General features: G+C 41.9%; 2 protein-coding genes across 9 annotated transcripts in view; both read left to right on the top strand.

Annotated features, from left to right (window-relative positions):
* Positions 1-3,044, top strand: part of dock8 (dedicator of cytokinesis 8) — a 51,709-nt gene extending 48,665 nt beyond the window's left edge. For all 3 annotated transcript variants that reach the window (XM_018669118.2, XM_018669117.2, XM_018669120.2), the window contains 2 exons: positions 503-673; positions 1,257-3,044. In XM_018669118.2, coding sequence (XP_018524634.1) covers positions 503-673; positions 1,257-1,308 — 223 coding nt within the window. In that variant the 3' untranslated portion in view covers positions 1,309-3,044. The remainder of the gene's footprint in view (positions 1-502; positions 674-1,256) is intronic.
* Positions 3,045-3,423: 379 nt separating this feature from the next.
* Positions 3,424-21,868, top strand: part of aopep (aminopeptidase O (putative)) — a 72,638-nt gene continuing 54,193 nt past the window's right edge. For 2 of the 6 annotated variants that reach the window (XR_007814384.1, XR_007814383.1), the window contains exons 1-6: positions 4,508-4,904; positions 5,068-5,948; positions 6,235-6,404; positions 7,095-7,347; positions 8,199-8,412; positions 8,848-8,972. Coding sequence is in view for 3 of the 6 variants with exons in the window: in XM_018669237.2 (XP_018524753.1) it covers positions 5,110-5,948; positions 6,235-6,404; positions 7,095-7,347; positions 8,199-8,412; positions 8,848-8,972 (1,601 nt within the window). In the remaining 3 variants the exon portion in view is untranslated. Of the gene's footprint in view, positions 3,471-4,505; positions 4,905-5,067; positions 5,949-6,234; positions 6,405-7,094; positions 7,348-8,198; positions 8,413-8,847; positions 8,973-21,868 lie in introns of those variants that run through there. The other 4 variants (XM_018669237.2, XR_007814382.1, XM_051074820.1 and 1 more) reach the window with 4 other exon arrangements.

Raw genomic sequence — 21,868 nt, 5'->3', positions numbered from 1 at the left:
AGCTCAGATCTTGTGATGCTTTATCATAAAGCATATTTGTTTTTCCAGCACATAAGGAAGAATATTTGTTAGTCATTTATAAGTTTTACCTCTACTGTTCCTTTAACTCTGTTTCGAAACAGCCTTATGGGTTATATACAGTTCACATTCTAGCGGAGGTACTTGGAAAGCTCTAACAGGCATATAGGAGTTCCTTACAATCAAGTACATTGTTAACTCATTTAGAGTTCTGGCATGCAAAGGAGTCCAATTTATTTCAAGTAGTTACAGGACGTTGCTGGCATGAAACAGTGCAGTGCATTTCTCAAGGTTTGAGGATAGAGAGGGGATTACAGCAAGATTGGTTTGCATAGAGTCATTGTTGAAGCTGCTCTCAAGTTTGAGGTTATTGCATTGAAAAGGTCAAGGAGTACGCTCAGCTCTTTCTTCATCTCATGCAATGTCATTTAAGAAGACGGATTTTGAAACTGACTCCACCTCGCTACGCTGGTCTGTCCTGTAGGTGCGGCGAGGCAGTTGAGAAGAACAAGCACCTGATCACATCGGACCAGAAGGAGTACCAGCAGGAGCTGAAGAAGAACTACAACCGCCTGAGAGAGAGCCTGAGGCCAATGCTGGAGAGGAAGATTCCTGAGCTCTATAAACCCATCATCAGGCCCCGGCTAGAGAACAGGTAAACAACAGGCCCACCAAGTCAAAAAGCCAATACTGTTTTGACAAGAGAGAGTGAGGTGGAAAAAACACATAGCATTGATCCTTTCATTACTCTGTATGATTGCTGAACCCAAAGTAAAGTGAGAACAAATGGATTTGAGCAGAGATCCATTCACGCTGACTGTGTCACCTTTACAAATATTGATAGCTGAAGCAGAGCAGCAGTACACAGACTGAGAGTTGAACCCAGTGCCACTGCCAAATTGCAGTCATGTCTTAATGAAGACTGATTGCTCTTTTTTGCTTTTATGATTGACCAAGATAATCTTGGTACATCTTGTAACAACTTATTTTCATGTTGAGGGATGAGTGTGTATTTCAAAGGGATACTTACCCACAAAATTTAGATTTTTTTAAATTCTATCATGTTCTATTAATTTACTCAGCCTTTGGGATGTGAAGAGAGCTTCCAAAATGCTCATAGAAACATTTACCTTCTACTTCCCTGACCATTCCACCTCATCCTCCCTGTCTTCATCACTCCTAATCTTTTGTCTCTCCCTTCCCCCCCTCTCTCATCCACTGTCCTCTCCCTCTCACAGAGAGTCCTTCAAACGTCTAAGTTTCCGCAGAACTCAGGAGGAGAACTCCTGAGATGCCAAGGCTCGTCTGAGGGAACGAGCGAGAGTGCTACGAAGAGGAAGGGGGAGACTGTCACACAGCCGAGAGAAGGAAAAGAGAAGATAAGATGAAAGAGGAGAAAAACAAGGAAAGGAACCGCTGGTGATACCCTTGCACTCCTTTTGTGTGGGAGCGGTTCGTCGTGTCCGCCACGCAGGACTCGCAGCGTGCATGTCCACTTTTATGATTTCACAGTTGTTTGTTACAGGAGGCAAAAGGAGAGCGAGCACATAAATAATAGGGGAGCGGGAATCTCAAGCAGATCTAATTGTAGCTTATTGAGCATGTCACTGTAAAATCTTCAGATGCTTTGGCTCTGTTGATTTCCTTTTTTAGATAACTGCAAGTCCTAATAATGCTGCAAACATTTCCTCTGGGTTAGTAAAGAAGCAGACTAGAGTTCCTCTCAGAGGTCCTTGCTGGCCCAGGGCCTGTATGTGTGCCAATAATTCTCATGTCCCGTTTGTGTGTGTATGTAAATGTGTGAATGGATGTGTGTTTATTTAGATAATGTCTGGAGTAGATTTTAGTGCCATACTGAAGTCACTTTGTACTCAGTGATAATAAATGATTAGGTTGTGTGTTAAAGAGCCTCTGAAATCCCACTCTGGGTGTTTATGCATGTGTGCCAGTTAGAGCAGCCTATAACTATGGGTGGATTTCAGCACTTGAAAAATAGATACAGTTTCCCGTGTTAACTTAAGGCCACCCTTGTCCTATCTTTGTTGGACATAACATACCTGTCCATGTAGCTAATAGAAGAGTTTAACTTATGAAGAGTAATCTGATGTAATTTCCCAGGAGGCAGATCTGAGGCTCTAAAAGACACAGCAAATCTCTAATTCCACATTTTGTATATAGTAGAGGTATTACATCAGATAATTACAAAGATGTTTACAAAGGTATGAAAAACTATTTTGCATTTTATTTTATGGAAATGTATTTTTAGATGAATAATAGCAATAATGACATTAACTGGTAATAGTGTTCAGTAAGCAGGATTTAGTGGCTGAGTGTGCTCTAACAATCTCAGTGTATGTTCCACTAGTTTGTAAATAGACCACTTCCCACGATATATGCAGTGCCAAATTTGATTCATTTTGTATTTAAGAAGTGAGATACTTAACTAAAACTGCAATATTTTGAAAAGTCACTCCACACACCTGTGCTTTGCAATGTGAATTATGTTTACTCCATATGTCAGAATACATTCCAGAAGAGAAATTTACTACTGCTTTGGAGTATTAAATAGTGACAAATTTTATTTGACATCCATGAAACCACTCATTTCATTGGTGTTATGTTGCAGCTTATTACTGTATTTCAGTAATGTCAATGTGCTCAGCATTTCAAAAGTGGGTATACATTTTTATATACATTATTAATACTCATTTGAATACTTCTCACCCTGTTTGCAGTTACATTTCTTATTTATGAACTGTTGAATGCTTTTTAAAATGGCAAAAATATATGAAAAAATTATACAGCTTGTGTGTTAATAATTAATTAAAATGTATACCTATTTTTGAAATGTTGAGAATGAGTGTTATAAGATATATTGGTGGTATTCAACCACTGGAGACTGCATTTCTGTTTCTCCATGAGTTATTTTTATATTCATACCTGTTTGTGTTTGTGGAATTTTATCTTGTCATGCATACAATGCTGTTGAAGCACCTGAATAAAACTTAATATATGCACATTTGTCATCCACTGTGTAGTGGCTATTATTTAATCAGTCAATCAGTCAATCAATCTATCAATCTATCATGTCTATCTATCTATGATTTGATATATGCCCTTTTCATCACTTTAACCATTTAATCCAGTTTATTTAAAGGTTACAGTTTAATGATATGAATAATGCTGTATTTATTGAATTCATTCATGTAAAAAATATTTCTTTAATGGATGATTTCTTTAGCACTGCGGCAGTTACAGCTGATTTAACTTTTAGTAATTAATTAAAAAAAATCTCAGGTATTTCCTCTCTTACTACAAATTTCGGATTAACCTGAGTTTTAAACTAGAAAACTAGTTTAAAAGGCGAGAGGAAACCGGTTAAAGAACTACAATCCACTGCCGTCGCGTTAATGTGACGACATCACCGCTCGACTTCGACATGCCGGATACAGGTTCGTGTTTAAATTTCACTCACAACAAGCGTGTACTTGTGATTATCGAGGGTAATGTTGGCAGTTGTATTGTGAAACGCGGTTATAAACTCTGTCATCTACAGCGAAGCTGGTGATTTCTGGAAGCATCGCTGCTTCCGTGTAAACCGCTGAGTGTTGAATGACTGAGATCAGACTTTTGACGTGAAGTTAGCCCGAACTCTGCAGCTAATGCCACACTGTTAAAGTCAGCTCCACCACCAAAGTTTAAAACTCAGACGTGAACTGATAAGATGACTCGTCTTTGTGTTGTCTTCTATGAGACACAACGTGTTACTGAACTGTCATGTCTCCTCAAACGACTCCAGTAGCAGTTTGTACATGAGTCAATGTGCTCAACCTTCACTAAAAATTTATAAGTATTTCTATTAGGGCTAACCCTGGAACAGTCACCTTCTCTCTGGTCTGACTTTTAGCATGCATGAAAGGCAAGCTCTTACCTGTTTTGCCCACGAGGACGCTATTCGCCCTGACCTGTCCCAGTTTAAACTTTCACAAAGATCGTTTAGTTGTTAATAGCCGTCATCTGTTTAATCTCTGCTTTTACTCCACTAAGCCCTTAGCAACCCATCTGGAAACTCTTTGAAGAGTTCATTACAAAAAGAAAAGATGAATCAGATGTAGCTAATTTCTGTCTGCAGTCCCTGAGCATGTGGAGACTAATATAACAAATATAATTAATATAAACACAAGTTTTAAAACAAATGTCTTAGTACAAAAATAAATTCTCAAGGTTCAAGAATGCAGCCACTCAGTTGTTTTTTGATTCTATACTAACAGAATACAGAAATACAGTAACCATAATCACTAGTCTGCAAGTAAGTATGTTACTAAAGTCAATTTAGGAGCACATTTAGAATTAGAGTGGTCATATAGGTCATGGATGGATGAATGTTTTTAGCAAACTTTTAAAAGAAATGGAATATATCATGGCTTTTATGCTTTTTCCTGTTTCTCTAGATACCATCCCGTGTTTTTGTGTGCTCCTAATTTTATGAATATACTCCTGCACTGAATAACCTCTGAGGATTTTGTGCTGTAAATGGTAATTGCACTTCTGTCTTGCCAAGCCTGCTCTATGCCCCGAGCAGGCTAAATGGAAGGATTGTGACAGCAAAAACTCTCATATACTGCAGGAGAGTTTTAATATAGGCTAACTGCAGACAGTTAGCTGTTTCTGGCGCTGGGATAAAGTGTTATGCTGTTACTGCTTCATTAACGCAGATCAAAATGGGATCATGAAACGGTTTTCCTTTTTGGAAAACATTTGTGGAATGTGTGAACAGATGGAGTTTGACACTTGAGTTTGAGTTTGAGTCTGAGTTGAGCATATAGACTCTGACAGGTTTGGCTTCGTCACAGTACACTGGCAGAACACTTAATTCATCGGCTGAGGTAAGTACATCAGCCCACAGGAAGCTGTAGATTATCAGCTAATAGTTTTGTCTGAAAGTTACATAAACACACATTCATTCAGTTGTCCTGCAAAAAATAAAAAAGTCTGCATCCCAGAAAATAAATATGTACATAAAGCTTTATTTTTACTCTTGCCTCTTAGGTTTAGCCATCCTCTGTGCAACTTTGACACCATTTGTTTAACATGGAGCCAGATGGGGACCTAAATCCTGACACAGATGACCTTCCACTCCGAGCCAATACTAACCACATTCTTGTCAGACATTATGTGCTGGACCTGGCTGTTCATTTTGAAAGGAAGGTCATCAGTGGTAGTGTTGTTCTGTTCCTGGAACCTCGCTGTAGGGTGAGGACCAAGGCCGAGGATGGCACTGGACCTGGAGCTGGCGATGGAGCTGGCACTGTAGAGGCCGGAGGCAGTCAGGATGGGTTTGTGTGTGGATTTCCGGATGTGGATCCAGCAGAGGATGGAACAAAAGGACTCAGGAAGACTGGGATGGAGAGGATGTTTGGTGCTAGGGAAAGAGAAGGAGGTGAACTTCAGGCCCCGTCTGCGGTTGGGGTGCAGACTGCGGCCGAAACCAAAAACACTCATTCTTCACATTTGTGGGAAACCACCGGTGACGGTGATTTCACCTTAGTGCTGGACTGCTGCGACCTCGATGTGTCAAAGGTCGAAGAGGTGGACGTCACCTCTGTGTCAGCCATGTCTAACCTCCTGTCAGAGGTCGCCTCTGGGAGCTCAGGTGTCAGTTTGGTGAAACTGCAAGCAGACTTTATTCAGAAACTCATCTGCCTGCCCTCTGGCCAATGGAGGCAGAAGCATCAGCTCTTTTTGCTGTGCAGCCGTGCCCCTGGTGCTCGGGGTGGCAGCTCGCTGCATTTTCATAGAGACCGATGGAGTCTGCAGGTGAGGAAGAAGGGGGCAGCATCCCCTCAGGAGTTCCCTCGTGTTGTAAGGATCTGCTATGAGACGAGGCCAATGGGAGGCTCCATGAGGTGGATCAAAGACCAGGACAACAGGTTTGTCTCAGGACACAAATCATTAAAACCATCCCATAAAACAGCGGTTTCATACTGTAGTATGATTAAGAAGGAGCACTCCCTCTCTCAAAGCTAATATTTTGAGCTTGCCATGTTAGAACAGAATAATACTAACTCATTAATTCACAAAAACATGCCTCTGGCTATTGTATTCAATTCTGTGTGTGGATGCTTCACATATGTGTGTGTGCATGTGTGTATTTGGTGGATCCTTTGAGCATTGAAATGAGGGTTGTTTATAGTTTACCATTGTTTACCCTTCCAGGGTGTGTGTTTACACTGCCGGTTCTCCCATCAACAACCGAGCCCTCTTCCCCTGCCAGGAGCCGCCTGTTGCCATGTCAACGTGGCAGGCAACAGTACGGGCCCCCAGTGAGTGTGTGGTTTTGATGAGTGGGGAGGAGCAAGCCGTACCTATTGAGGACGGAGACACACGTAAGCTGTTATTACACAAGCCTTTTGTGAGACAAGTCAAGCCAATTTTATTAATATAGCCAAAAATCACAAATGACAAATTTGCCTCAAGGGGCTTTAGACCCACGATTAGAAAATGTGGCTTATTGTCGATTGACTATTTGTTCAATAATGAAAATAAAGTTGTGAAATTTGGCTTATTTTGATATTTTTTTTGTATTACTGGGACCTGAACCTGGGTATCATATGGGCACTGATACAGAGAATTTCAAACAAGATTATTTTTACTTTGAGATGAGCTTTTTTTTAGCCTGGGTCCAGACATCTGAAACTCTGTCCACATCTCAGATTTTTTTTTTCCAGCAGTTTCATTAGGTATAGTGTTGTGCTCTGTTTCAACCAAACCAGTTGGAGCTTTGCAGATTAGATTAAGAAAAAACGCGTCATCTTTCTGTATCAGAGCCAGAAAACTAACAACAGAGAACTGCTTCAAAAGGGGATACAAGTGTGGATGAGATTAATGCAGCTTTACAGGTTATATGGCTACTGTAGCTTCTGTGTCATCTGAAATGTTGGTATAAGAAATATGTCACTTTACTGATTTGTTAGGGAAAAAAAATGCCTTGGATGATTGCACCATCTGCCCATATTTATATTTCTCTCTATGCTGTCTCTTTCTAACTTCTCTCCCCCTTCCTCTACTCTCTGCAGGTTTCTCAGTCTGGAATTACTACGTCACTATGCCCATGCCCGCCTCCACCTTCACCTTGGCGGTGGGCCACTGGTACCAAGTCACAGCAGAAATTCCCCCGGTGCTGGAAAGAGGGGTGAGGGACAGGATGGAGTGTGCCAACACTGCTGAACCCGGGGCCAGGACTGGGGAATGGACCGAGGCTGAGCTTGTGTCTGGACTTGGAAGCTCTTCCAGCAAAGTAGTAAAGGGCTCCCCACTCCAGACTGGCAGGTATTTTATTATTTTTCCCGTGTCCTTTTCTTCTTGTAAGACCTCCTCAGCTCTCAGTCTGCTATTGACCCATGTCTGGGTCTTCAGCATTCCATGGTGAAACTTTCCTTTCGCCATACAAAAAAACATACAGGTGAAGCTAAGGTGATGGATGAAGTGCAGCTCTCAATCAGATTTTTTATGACAAGTACATTAAAGTGTGCACCATATTACACTGGGTTCAATGCCCGGCATAAATTATCTTTGGAGAGCAAAAAAAGGCAAAGCGGACATAAATTTTTATAGAGGTACAGGATGTAGAAGTGCAGGCTGGGATATTAGAGAGAGCTGGCTTACCGTGGGCAGGGCATGGTTGGGCTGGGGTCTTCCTCTTCGCTGGCCAGCAGGTTGGAAGGTCTGCCAGTGGTTTCCAGTAATCATCCTCCTCCCCTCATGGTTTTTATCCAGCAGCAGCCCAGCCGTAGCCTGCTGCAGGCCCCAGGAATCTCCCGCTACAAGGAAGGCCTTTATTTTCATTGAATGGTTAGAAGGAAACTTGGATGTTGCTCGAAACCTTTGGAACAGTTCTGATTCTGAGGATGGAGTTAGTGCTGAATATTGGATTTAAGAGTGAATGAGGTTGCATGTCAGCACCTAGATATTTTTGGGATCACTGTGGTTTGCCTTTGTGACGTATATATTCCATATTTCCATTGCTTTCATTTCCGCGCTTAGGTCAGAGAGACCGGACAGATTGTGCCATATTTGGTTCACCAACTCAAGAACTCTGTATTCTCTCAGTAAGAAAATTCATTAAATCATCGTTATTAACCTTGGATTAAACTTTTCTTCCCCATTTTAATCTGCTACAGCGGAGACCAGACCACCTGCTCAGACTCTACATTCTCTTACGCTTCCCTTGAGGATGAGGGGCTCTCTGTAACTGATTATTCAGGCATGGTGGATGACGGCGTCTCTTGTTCCCATGGCGACTACCCTTGCCGATTTACTGAGCAGTCGGCTAGGTCCCAGCGGGTGATTCCCCACCGTGTGTTTGGCCCCGTCAGCCTGCTGCAGAAGGCCCAGGTGGAGTTTTGACAAAGAGCCACTGAGACTTGAGCTAATTATATGATATATGATTAGAAGAGACAGTTAGCATCAGTTAATGTTTGTGCCACTGTGCCTGAGGTTTTCAACCACCATCTCTTGGCAGAATGAAAAGTTTGAGACTGTATTCTCATGAGGACCACTTAAAACATTCCTCATACTCTTAATGGGAATTTCTATCTGGAATAACATTTATAAGTATTAAGTCCAATGGCTTTTGCCCATTCAGTCAGTTCTGAGTTAATGATGTCTCTCAGATGAGTGGCTAAACATCTAAACATCAGTTGCCTTAGACTTAATAGTCCGAGACATCCTCTGGCCTAGAGCACATAGAACCATCACAGTAATACACTAGTGTGTACTATATACTACCCATCTCTATCAGTATACAGACTTGTTGCTTTCTTCTTGTAGACGGGAGTCCTCAAGCTGTTGCCTCGATGTTTGGCTGCAGCCCATGCTGTCCTGGGAGTCCACCCCTTTCCCCGCCTTGATGTTCTCATCGTTCCAGCAGGGTTCTCCAGTTTGGGCATGGCCAGGTAAAGATAGTTAGATGTTTCAGCAAAACACTGGAAAGTGTTGATTGGGCAAAACAAACAGGTTAGTTAGTTAAATAGATAATTTCAAGAGGGTTTTTTTTTTTTTGCAAAGTAGGTGTGCAAGGAATTCATGGTAAATAATAATTTTTTTACTACTTTGGGTGTGACAGAAACACGCTGTGAAGACAACACTGACATGTTAACTTTTAAAGGATGGGTTCAGTTTTTAAGTCTGTCTTAAAACAACAGCCAGATGGCCATTTGAGCATTGCAACAGGTTTTGCTTGCAGTTATCATTCCAATACTAGTCCTTAAAAGATCCAATACCAAATCAATTTCAATGTAAGTGATAGGAACAGAATCCACAGTCCTCTTTCTCAGTAAAAATACCTGCACTAAGTAAGTAAGTTTATGTGAAACTAATATTCAGCTTCAGCAGCCTTTGTTAGAGAAATCACGTCGTTATCTTCCAGAGTTTTAGTCTTTGTAATACCAGATTCTTTCTTTGTGTTAATGTCCCTCCACTGCAGCTCAGCAAGGAAACTCTGCGGGGAAACAAAAAGAGGGAAATTTGTACTTAAAAGACTTTGGAAGATCCTCATTTGAGCTGATTAACTCAACCTGTTAAAGCCTCATAATAACTTCAGAAAAACTGTGAAATGTATTTTTGCAGAGGACTGGATATTGCCCCACATTACTTACACTGAACTTATATTGTTGTGCATTAGGAAGGGATCTTTTTAATGTCCAGTATGAATAGGAGGAATGATTACTGCAAGCATAATCTGTCTCAGTGTACCTGTACATATAGACATTTGACTGTTTTTTTTTTTTTTTTTTTTAGGCAGACTTGGGAACCTATCCTTTAAGTTGATATGACAAACAGTTTACTTTTTACACATCCAGAAGACACAGAGCAACATTAGAAATCATGTGAGTTGTGTTTTTGGTCATCTGATAAAAGTGCTGTTTAATAATCCCATAGTCCAGTATCCAGTCTCCCTTTTGCTCTGTTTTGATCTCCACCAGCTCCTGACTCGTATATGTATGTTCATCAGCCAGTAGCTTTGTGTGTTTGCTGATTGGTGCTCGTGTGTCTGGAAACAACGTTGATGTGACAGTGGCGTTATAGGCTGTGAGCTGAAAGATGCTAGAGTGCTTCATATGGGGAGTAGAGGTGGTTATTATCTGTGGGTTTGTTATTACACTATAAGAGACACCTTTCACATTACACATAGTCAATCTGAACCATTGTGACTATGAAATATTCAATATAGGGGCTTTAAAATTCTGCAGGTGTGGTAAAGCATTTTATTGAATTCTGCAATCAATTAAAGTAAGTGTATGCGGATGCATTTTTGGATAATTATTTAAAAGTTGAAATGAAACCAAACATGAAAGATTTGCCACAACAGAGCTACCGCCAATACTCTGTTATTTTTTGACTATATCCCCGTGCTTTTGGTTTAGTTTTTCAAGTACAACATTTGTGGGTTGCATGATTAATGACATACTTCACATTTTAAAACCCACTCACTCTGTCTCAATCTTCTTTGTGGAGATCTTCCACATTGGAATTCTTGACTGAATTAAAGAGTCCAACCATAACTCCCTCTAAACTCTATTCAATCACTTGTCACCCCCCTCAAACATAACCGCTTTCAACACTGGCCTGTGGGACTTATCCTCTGACCTGCTAGGATATCCGTGGTGCTTATAAAAGGATGTGATGCTGCTGCTATTTAACTTTTTTTTTTCTCATCAAGAAAAGTAACATTAAAATACTCTAGCAGCACTAGATTGAAGCCAGACAAAATGTAAACACATAAAAGTTGGCAGACAAAGTAATCTTCAGCCTCTTCTCTAGGCCTCCACTTAAACCCTTTTTCCATACGCTGTCCCTGTCTTCTTTCATTGTCCCATCATTAACCCTCTACTTTTCATTATGTTTTCTATTCCATCCAATTCCAAACTCACCACCTCTTTCTTCATCCCCTTTTCCATCCCAAACATCTCTCTTCCCTCACCCCTTTTCCAAATTTTTATTCCCACCACATCTCTTAACCTGTTGACACTTTTTTTGCTTTACCTTTTTGCCATGAAGTTGGCATTCTCAGCCAAGTCAATCAAGTCTCCACTGTATTTCAGTTTCTCCAGCCCTTCCTCCAAACATAACATGTTTCTTTCTTCTTCTTTAATTCATTTTTCCTAAAAGACCCCAAAGCCCCAACCCCAAAACCCCGACCCTCTTGATGAGAGAGGTGGCTAACCTCCTCTCTGGGCAAAGCTTCACTGACTCATTTAGTAAGTCAATAGTCTGCTGTGTTATAGCTTTTTAGAGTTTTCAGGTGGTCTGCAGGCTCTCTGCCCCACACTAGACCTGTGTGTATTTATATATGTATGTATGTATGTGTGCAGTTTCAGTGGAGGTCTGGGAGCAGATGGGTGGGCACACAGCCACAGGATGACAGATTCACTGTAGTACGCACTATAGATAATTCTCCTCTATGTATTTCTTTGTTCCTTCTTCACCCTCACAGTGTTCTCCTCTTTAGCTCCTTTTCCCACTGCTCTCTTTTCATATTTATTCCTCATGTGTTCCCTTACTCTACCCTGTTTTCTGTCATCCTTTTATCCTGAAAATCAGCAGTGCTCTGCTTCTGTCACTTCCCCTTCACCCTTCACTGTCTCTTATTTTTCTCTTTTCATCTCCTGACTTTCTGTTTCTCTCTTTGTCCTCATAATAGCCCTCAATCTTCAAGCCCCCTGTGTTTGCTGTCCTTCTCTGTCCTATTCACTTCTCTGTGCGGTCAATCACTCCTTAGTCTGGCCTCTAGCATTCTACAGTAGTGATAGTTTCTCTGGAAATCAAGTTTCATATTTTCTTTGCAATATAGTACTTTGAGCTGGCATATGGTTTGCCTGTAGATATGACTGAAGGCCAGCTGGTAGCCATATGAATTAAGTTAAAATTGGAAATTGAAGCAACATAAAGAACATCGATGTCTGGCCTTTTTTTTTTTTTTTTTGTTGATGAAGTAAACTGATTAGGGTGGTCAGTGAACGTTATTCCAGTGTCTGCGGTCTGCAGCCACAGTCTCTCTTCCTCTCTGTCTGTCTTTCTCCTCTCCCCCAGTGGCCTCCCTGGAGAAAAAGTCCCCCAGACAGGATATGAGCTCATACCTGAATATGTATTCTGCCCTAAATTTCTGACGTTATATCCAAGAGTGGTCTCAATCAAAGACATTTTGAAGAGCAGAGGCCACAACATGGTTGTAGTCTGGATCTAGTTCTCAGCTTTACATATTTATTTCAACTACTTCTCACAAAATGATGAATGCTCTTTGATCTATGAAGAGTCTTTCCCCTCATCTTGTGAAAATCTGTCCCCCTGCTGTATTTATTTTGAACAGACATCAAGTGCAAACACAGAGGCTGCTCTGCTGTGGTTGCCTAACGGATATTTTCTTTCCCTTATGAGGAGAGCTCCCAGGCACTTATCCCTCTTGCCCTGGCTGCTTAGACTCTAGTTAGCTACAGATGACAGAAGAGATTTAGGGCCTTCATTAAGCTTCAGGCGGCACCTGCACTGACTCCCTATAAAACTCTGCATGGTTCTCAACTCTGTGTCAACTTGCTGTATCCTCCCCTCAATGCAGGTGGCTTGGTCCTGCATGCCTCTGCACTTAACCACAGGGCTGTGGCGTAGGAAGGCGGGGAGGTCAACGAAAATGGAAGCGTAGATTGAGATGGAGATGAGATAGAAGGAGAGAGAGAGACAAAGAGGGTGAAGGCGGGGTTCACGATAGGCCAGCGGACCCCCAGAATGTGGGAGAGGATGTGTGGATTATTCCCAGCAACAAAAGCCATTAGCCTCTGGAAGGACTTCAGAGACTGGTGCTATTTAATCTAGGGATTGGGAGTTATGTGGGCCCCAGACTTTGGGACCAAGCCAAGTGCAGTTTTTCTACACTGCCCCAGTGGAAACCGCAGGAGTGGAGGGGCTATAGGCCAGGGAGCGGTAGCAAGGGGGCATGAAACTGTTGTACTGTGATAGAGAGAGGGAGGGCGGAGGCGAAGCAAGGGAGGAATCACAGTGGCGAGAAGTTTAAAAAAAAAATTTTTTTTTTTACTGAGATACAGAGAGGGAGGGCAGGAAACCAAAGATTAAGAAGTCAAGTAAGGGCAGGTCTGCATTCAAGGGCTGTGCCACGTACGCTGTGTACCCACAAGGCCTTCTGACACACACAAACACAAAGGGTCCTAGGCTTACGCAAATGTAGCTCACAGGGCATGAAGCCAGTCAACACTTCAGGATTTTGCATAAGCAATTTTAATTTATTTTATGTAACAATGAGAGCATCAATCTGTTATACTTCAGTATAATCCTGATGTTCTGCCTTGGCTTCAAGAGTTCTTTAGCAGTCCAAGTTATCAACAGATGCATATTTGCCTGCAACAGGCATATTTTATATGCTAAACAGCATCTCCTCTTTTTGTTTATCTGTGCATTTTCTTATAATCCTCCTGTTTCTGTCTGTTCCTATGACAAACCAGGCTCAGAGAGAGGAATGTAGAAGCACTGCTGTGTTAACCTCTCCCCACGCTATTAGTAAATCTTTGAAGACATCAAGGAGCCGATAAGGGAAGGGAAGAAAAATACAATATGGTTAAACATTGATAGAGGTGTACGAATGATGTGCTTGAGATGAGAGGAAACAAAGAGTAAAAAAAAAACATGGTTGGCATCATTGCGCACAGTTGGGGAATCCCTTAAAAGTTACTACTGTTCCAGTTTGTACAAAAAAGCTCATTGTCCTGGGTGATTGAAGGACATGGGAATGTTGTTAACTGAAGCTCTAAATATAATGAATCTGCTCCGACTTGTCACGGTCAGACCGCCCACTGTTTCCTGAGCATTAGTAATTACTAATGTGTGTGTGTTTGTACGTGTGCATTTGTATCTTTGTGCCTTAGCTCATACTGTTTTTTTTTTTTAACTTTTTTTTTACATTTTTTTTTTATTTGCATGTGTAATCTCTTCATTTCATCTCGACCACGTCATTTAGTTCTGACTGGGAGTGACAGGAAGGGCACGGCATTTCCTCTTGCTCTTTGAAGCTGACGTCTACGAATCCCAAAGCGTTTGCTGAACTTGTAAGACTAATCAGAGATCACTGCACGCCCAAATGAAGACATGTCTGACTGCCCACAGAAAGCTGTGGTTTCCCCTGCATTTTGTTTAGCAACAACACAAGTGTTGAAACAGGGCCTTTTTAATAGTGTGGGTAATGGGGGTTTTGTTTTGCCTCACTGTGGACAGGCAGATTCCTGTGCTTGTGTTTGAATGAATGCGTGTATTGTTCAAATAATGGTGTAAGGATGTGTATTTAGTGCAATGGGGTGATGTCAGAGGAATGCCACACAGATCATTTGTCACTGTCTTTGTCTCTGTTGAATTTCTTTTTTTTAAGTGCATGTGTTTTTGACTTTTGGGTTATTCTTAAGTTATAGCTGTAAGTGAGCCTGATCAGTGTGTAATCCTTTGTTGCTGCTGTTGTTGTGGTGGCTTGGTGTGTGTGGTGGTGTGTGTGTGGTGTGTGTGTGGTGTGTGTGTTTGTGGTTGTGTGTATGACAGGGGAAAGGAGGGCCACCCCACACCACTTGATGGCGGGCTCAGATAAAACCCCACACACACATACATACTTTAAAATATCTTTGTCTCAGCACGTCTCATTGCACTTTCTTCATTACCAGCTTCCTTGATTATCACTTTCCCCCCCCCAACAGAATAACACAAACACATTGCATAAACTGCCAACTTGAAAACATGTTTATTGCCAAAGTAGTGTTTATACTTCTCCAACTGTACACGTAATTTCCCCTGATCTTCCATGTCTCTTTGTTTCATTCCTTTTACACAACTCTCAGCTCATGTGGGGTGGCTGCCCCAAGAAATGGGGAGAAAAAGTCTCAAGTAGTTAAACTGCTAGTTCCACTTGCAGTGCAGCCAAACTAGGCAGCTATATAAATGTCACAGGCACAAGGTAAAAATTATGACTGGTGTATACCTCTTGACCTCTCCAAGTGGCACTGGCGGATTTTCAGCCTGACTTCAGTTGACTGCATTGTTTGTTTATGGGCTAGCAGGAAGTAGCGTTGGCCATTGGTCCCTGTAGGGAGGAAGTAGTGAGCTGCAGTGCCGGGGCAGGGGGGGATTAATACCCTGCAGGATAGTCTCCTGCTGCCCTGGAGCTCTTAAGTGAACCACCTGAGCTCTTTTTCATCTTTTATAGGACCAGACCAGAGGCTTTGCATGTTTTAACCCATTAACTAGAAATCACATATCCTCCATGTTACTGCAGACCATTTCCCAAAGCATACCATGAGTTTTAAGACTGATTTCCTACTTCCTACAGAAACACCGGGTTTCAATAATTTTAGCAGTCATTGTTACATTATATTGTTCCACCATGGTAATACAGCTGCAGGATAGAAACCTTTTAAAATTCAAGAAACAACCAAATTCACACTACAATCCTCACAATATAGATGTTTTCTAATTGTTAGTCATATCAGCTTGTTATTCCCACAACAACACATATAAATTTCATGGCAGTCGACTCTCAGCTCTCAACCATGCACTAATAACATAAACTTATGAGATGTTCACAATAATGAATCATAATTTCTAAATTGCTTCAACTTGATCTTCATGGAATATGGAAAGGACAGGAAACTTATGGCTCCTGGGAATTAAGAAAAATAAATCTAAAAACTTGCATACTTGTAGTCAGCAATAGTATAATGGGTCATTCAAAATCAACAGCATTTAAAAGATAATGCTGATCATTAAGAAGAGATCATTAACTTTTAGGAAAGGCATTGCTGCTTGTTACCATGTGAAATGGTAAGTAAATGAAATATAATAGCAGACCACAAAATGCAAATTAAAAAGATTAGATGTTAATCTTAACCTGCCCCAGTTTCCAGCATCAGTCTCACTCTCTCGCCTCATTGGCCATGATTCCCCATCACTTTGCACCCTTACTGAATTGCACCTCCTGCCTCCTTGTTGACCTGTGCTGACCCCCCCTTTTTTCTCTGTTCCTCCTTCCTCCATTTCTTTCCCAGTTCTCCCACTGCTTGTCCTCCCCTCTTCCTTCTGATGTCTCAGTGGATTTCTTCCCTTTCTGCTCTCCTCTCCAGTTTGATCTGCAAAGTAACCCTAGAAGTGTGCGACACAGACTCTGCTCTTTCAGGAGGCAGTTAGAAGGGTTGAGGGTTGAGGGTGGGAAGGGCGGGATGTGGGGGGGTCGGATTTTTTTTGGCACAGGAGACAGCTGTTAATCAAATAGTCAAGGATGAGGTGTTTCTTTCTTCCCACCTTGAGTGGATATCCCTCTCTTCTGTGGCCTCACAAAGGAGCCTGGCGAGTTGAAAAGGCAGCTCTGCATGCCTGCACCTGGACAGAAGGAGAGGGAGTGTCCTGTGGACACTTTTAAAGTGATTGCAAGTAGTTAAGATTTTTAGGTGAGCTCTATTTCTTTTTCTCCTCCATTTCCCTTGTTCTTCTGCTCGCCTCCTGCTGAACAGACACAGGACAGCTCCAAACCCCACAAGCATGGGCCACTACTATCCACCTCTTCTTGCTTCCTTGTCTCTCTCTTTTTCTTGGTCAGACCTTTCTCTGTGCTCTTAATGAAGATAGCAGGGTCCAGTTTAGCAAGTGTTTTGTTATTGCAGGAACATTCCTTTCTAGTTATCTTGGGCCTCTCAACTTCCCTTCTCTATCTGCAGTATAGGTTTACATACTCTCCTACGGTACCTTCTCACAACTGAGGGAGCCACCTTTTAACTCTTCCACTGCTTGACAGGAGACTGTCACACATTTTGTTGTAAACATACAATTATTTCTCCACAGGAATAATCAGAAAACAAATCATGGTAGTCCTTGAATTTTATATTAATGACTGATTGCTAGGATGTATTTGTAGCATTGCTCAAATTTATAACCGCTGTTGTATTTGCTGTTTTTTTCCCAGGTGCTATATAACCTTCAATTGTAGTCAGTGGTTGCTGAGTGATGGTGCGTTGATTTGAACTGCCCCCAGATGTGAACCTGCTGGCAACAGTTGGCATATAGTACCACATTTAACAGTAACACAGACACACTGTGCTATAACTCTTGATTAGAAGCTGAGGCAAGACATGCCTGTCACTGCACACCCATTCTACTGACTAATGGATGAGTCCATAGGACCCATTCTATGGAAAGATGGATGGGTCCATTGTATGGGGTAGGGGACGCTGCCGCTGCTCTTGATGTGCATCCTGGGGCGTGTGTGTGATGGTGCAGCCTAGAGGCTAGGGGGTAATTTCATCTCTCTGTGCAAAGCCAGACGGCTTAATGTCCGCGGGACCTCTGCACTGAACCGGCCAAAACGAGACATTTGAAACAAAGTGCTGTGAAATGCTCGGTGGTAATGCTTCCAATGTCTGGGTTTGCTGTTAGCCTTGGGGAGAGAGCTGTGCTCCAAGCTGGTCTCCCAGTTGCTTTCACAATAGGCTGTTTGTAACCAAGCTAGTGATATGGCTCTGGGGATGGCAGTTTTTGTCTTGTCAGTCTGTATGTCCATTTTTCAATCCACCAATTTGATCCAAACTGAAATATATAATATATAACTATTTTGTACAGATATTAATGGAAATTGAGAGGATGAATCATAAAGACTTTGCTGATCCCCTGGCTTTTTCTATATTGCACCAGCAGGCCAACATTTATCCTGTTTATCCTGTGAAATATAGAACATCTATGAAATAGATTTGCACTACATTCATGGTTCTCATATAATGAATCCTTTTGTGATCCCCTTTTCGTCTTGTGCCACCATGAGGTTTACATTTATGTGAAACATCCCTCAAGTGCATTCTGTCTTCTGCATGCATCCCCCATTATCCAAGCCTTCTTAAAGGATAAGGAATGATCAATGGATTGATCCTACTAACTAAGTGTTGTCTCCAGAGCCTCTCCCCAGTGTTGTCCAGAAAGTATTAAAACTCATCAGTGAGCCACACCACCTGATGACATTTTCCTTCACTATGATGAATGTGGGCACTATTAACTTTAAACCATCTCTAGCAAAGGTATTTACTCCTGTTTGAGCTGTTTAAGAGATCAGGTTTTAGTGCAGAGAACTACAGACAGACTGGGAAAGTACCGGGAGACAGACTAACATTTTTGGTGTTTTTGTGTGGATTTCATCAATAAGATGAAAAATATAGAGTGTGCTACTTATAGACACATTGTTTGGGCTGCAGTGCTCCTCATGTGTTAACACCTCTTGATTGCTCTTGTGCCTTGTTACAGTACTTGTCAACACGATAATCACTGCATACATTTTTTTTCTAGTGCTTATCTGTTGTGGTATTGTGTAAGTGGGTTGTTGCAAAAGTATTTACATCAGACACCTTTAACCCACATTCTATCCATCAGCTGCAGGGTCTCGTCTGACAGGCAGCCAGCTCAGCCAGGTGGCAGCCTGAAACCTCCTTATAGGAGACAGCTCTGCTCGCTGGCTAATTTCACTTCAATCTCGCTTTCATCCGTCTTTCCATTCTGTCAAACACTTCTTATATAGCCTCGCAGTGCTGAGCGGTCTCACTTTCCATCTCCTCATTGTCTCATTCTCTCACGTTACATAAGAGAGAGAGAAAAAATTAGTCTATTTTTTATCCTACAGGCAAGAAAGTGTCTCAAATTGTAATCCTGTGAAATAGATTTGTCCTGTCTTTTTCATTGAGGCAGTAGTGGAAGTCAGAAAGATGGTTTTGGGTGCTGTGTGATGATTGATGGGGTCTGCATGTGAATAGCTACAATAATAGAGGAATGTGCGTTATGTCACATGAATGTCATGTGGACACCTCCCTCAGGCTGATTGACAGGGGTTTGTTGTAGCCAAATGAACTCATACTGCACTGCAATAGCGCTCATTAAAACATTGTGTACGCCCTTTGTAATAATCCCATTAAATTCTATTGTATTAAGACAGTGAAACTTTAAAATAGGACACTGATTGCGAGTCTTTGGGTCGGCACATCTGTACTTTTAGATTTCTTTTTTCATTGTTGCCATCCTTTGCTTGTTCAGGTGTCCTCTTTGAAGTGTCAGTTTTTCCTGTGGTGTCATTCACTCATTCATTTCTCGCTGCCCAGCCTCCAATATATTGGCAGCCTACCAGCATTCAACCGCAGAAAGAGGGCTCACTGTTATAGACAAATAAGTGTCCACGCTGTTTTAAATCTGTGCTCCAGCATCACTGCTCCAGCATCCTGCAAACACACACACACACACACACACAAGAACATTCCTCTGGCATGACATCAGTTTTTGGACTCTATACTAAACAAGGAACAAACTGTATTGGGATTGTTTTACTGTTAAGAGAAGATGGATCAGACATCTGCTATCACTTCCCAGCTGATACGGATTCAAAGTGGATTTGCTGAAAGTATGTGGGTGTGTGTGTGTGTGTGTGTGTGTGTGTGTGTGTGGATTTGCATGTCTTTGCCTGTGACTCTGCTGGTTTATGTGGGTGTTTTGTTATGCCTGCATCTTAAACTGCTATTGCGTCTTCATGTACGTCTGCGTATTCTTGACCTCATCAAGTTATGACCCACATGGATCCCATCAGTGTGATACAAACTTGACCTGCTTAGAGCCAGGTATCTATGTATGCATGAATGGGTTTTTAAGGTTAAGCACTTGACAGCAAGTAGAAACTACAGTCTAACCTTGAAACACGGCACTTATTTCTCATGCGGCGGCACTACAAAGCCTTATTTTCTCTGTACCCGAGTGGCAGAGTCGCCTCTTTGTTCCTGATGACCTCTGATATCTTTTCTGCTATTTATTTTCAGGCTCTGATGCGATGCAGTGTATGTGGGTGGGGCGGCTCTCTGGGGGCCCCAGCCTGGCCCCCGTTCATGTGATCAGGCCCTACATGGAGTGGCATTTGGCCTGGCCCTGTGGGGCCCCGTCTGGGAGCAGAGAGCTGATCTGCAGCCAGCCAGGAATGCCAGACATTTGAAGTCAGACTTGTTAAAAAAGAATGAAGGGTGGTAGGAGTTTGGTCAAATAGGCCCCTGTGTCTAAAATAGCCCACAGACTCTGTCCGAGAGGGAGGGAAAGGAGACAAAGCTTCTTCCCGTAAGCTGACATTAGGAAAGGCCAGTCCTCCAACCTTTGCTTGAATAGAAAAGAGACAAAAAACGCGTGCTTGTTGTTTTTCGTGCGTCTTTTGTCCATCTGCTCACCTGTCTGTCATTGTGTCTTAAAAGTTTTTGTTTACATCTTTCTGTATGGTTATGCAGTTATGTGCAAAATATGTGAAATTTCACCATTGATGCTGTAACAGCGTCTTGTGTCGCAATGGTTCAGCATTTCAGCAGTTATCACACCAGGGAGTTGACACTGCACACGACGAAAGAGCAAAACTCATCACACATAGTGACAGACGAGAGGACGCTCTCTCTCTCTCTCTTTCTCTCAGTTTCTTCTCTTCTGGCTTCCTCTCTCTCTCCATAAATATCTATCACATAATCTTTTCATTCACACCCAAAATTCCTTTCTCTGTCTTCTCGTATTTTTCCAGTCTTTGTCTCTATGTTGTTGAATTTTATCTTCTTCTTTACATTCTTCCTTTCTTGCTCTCACTCCCTCTTTTACTCACACAGTACACACTCCGCTCTCATCATCTTTTTCCTCATCCCTCTGTCTCGTGGGGCTGTTTTACTGGTGTCCCAGCTATGAGCTGAGCTGGGCTGGGGATGTCAATTACAGGACTATGATAGGGCCCCTATTGCATTATGCATGGAAGTGTCCCGCTGGGGAAAAAATGGCCTAAAGCCAGGAACGATGGATGGAGGGATGGAGGGATGAATAATGGATGGAGAGATGGAGGAGTGAAACACTATTGCAATCTGTGTCTCACCAAATTGAAGACTTGCCCTGGCTCACACCTCTAAAACTCAGGGCCAAGTCACCCTGGGTGACTCAGAGTCGCGAGGTTGTCGTGTGAGAAAGCACGGGAGGGCTTTAATCAGTATTTCATTTTGTGCGTTAAGACCCAGTGGGGGCACCACCATCAGAAAGGTCACCTAAGGTCTTTTGTCTGTTATTCTATATGCAGACAGCCTCTCATCGTGATCAGTTTTGTTTATCGCCCTCTGGACGTGAAGTCATAGCACTCTGAAAGCCTTTAAATATAAAAATGAGTGTTTGCTGCAAGTGTGTATGTGTGTGTGTGTATGCGCAAGTGTTTGTGCATAGTTTTCTTCAAGCCTCAAGACATACCACATGAAGGCAATCAAGAACAAGAAATATAATTAACAGTAGAGACTAAAATTTATGTTTGGCATCCAATTAAATCTCACAAATTGTAATTCCATTTCTTTAATGTCATTTTTAGGAGAACATGACTAAGTGGAGAAGAGTAGAGAGCAGAGTTAATCTTTATTATGCCCAAAGGGCAGAGTGTTACACAGCTACTGTAGCAGTCAATTAAGAAACAAACAGGAATCAAACAGATCATAAACATCAGAAACAGACATGAGACAGGGGGCCAAAGAATATTAATTAATTTCTGTGCTCTGAAGGTGTCAGTGGCCAAGTTTATATCAAACATCACATCATTAAACATCAAGCAATGTACAATCATCAGAAATATGAGTTTATACAAAATGCAACGTATCTTTGAAAAGACCTTTTGTCATGGATTCTCTAATCAGATTTACCATCTGGATAAAATCAGCAACACAAGTAAAAGTGGAGGGCATCTTTTGGACTTGAAGTAGAGCCTACAGCGTTGTACTTAATTGCATTTTGGTTGTTTATT

Source organism: Lates calcarifer, linkage group LG13 (genome assembly GCF_001640805.2).
Source record: "Lates calcarifer isolate ASB-BC8 linkage group LG13, TLL_Latcal_v3, whole genome shotgun sequence".
Lineage (NCBI taxonomy): Eukaryota > Metazoa > Chordata > Actinopteri > Centropomidae > Lates > Lates calcarifer.
The sequence above is the reverse complement of the archived record's forward strand: the minus strand, read 5'-3'. Positions and strand labels throughout refer to the sequence as shown.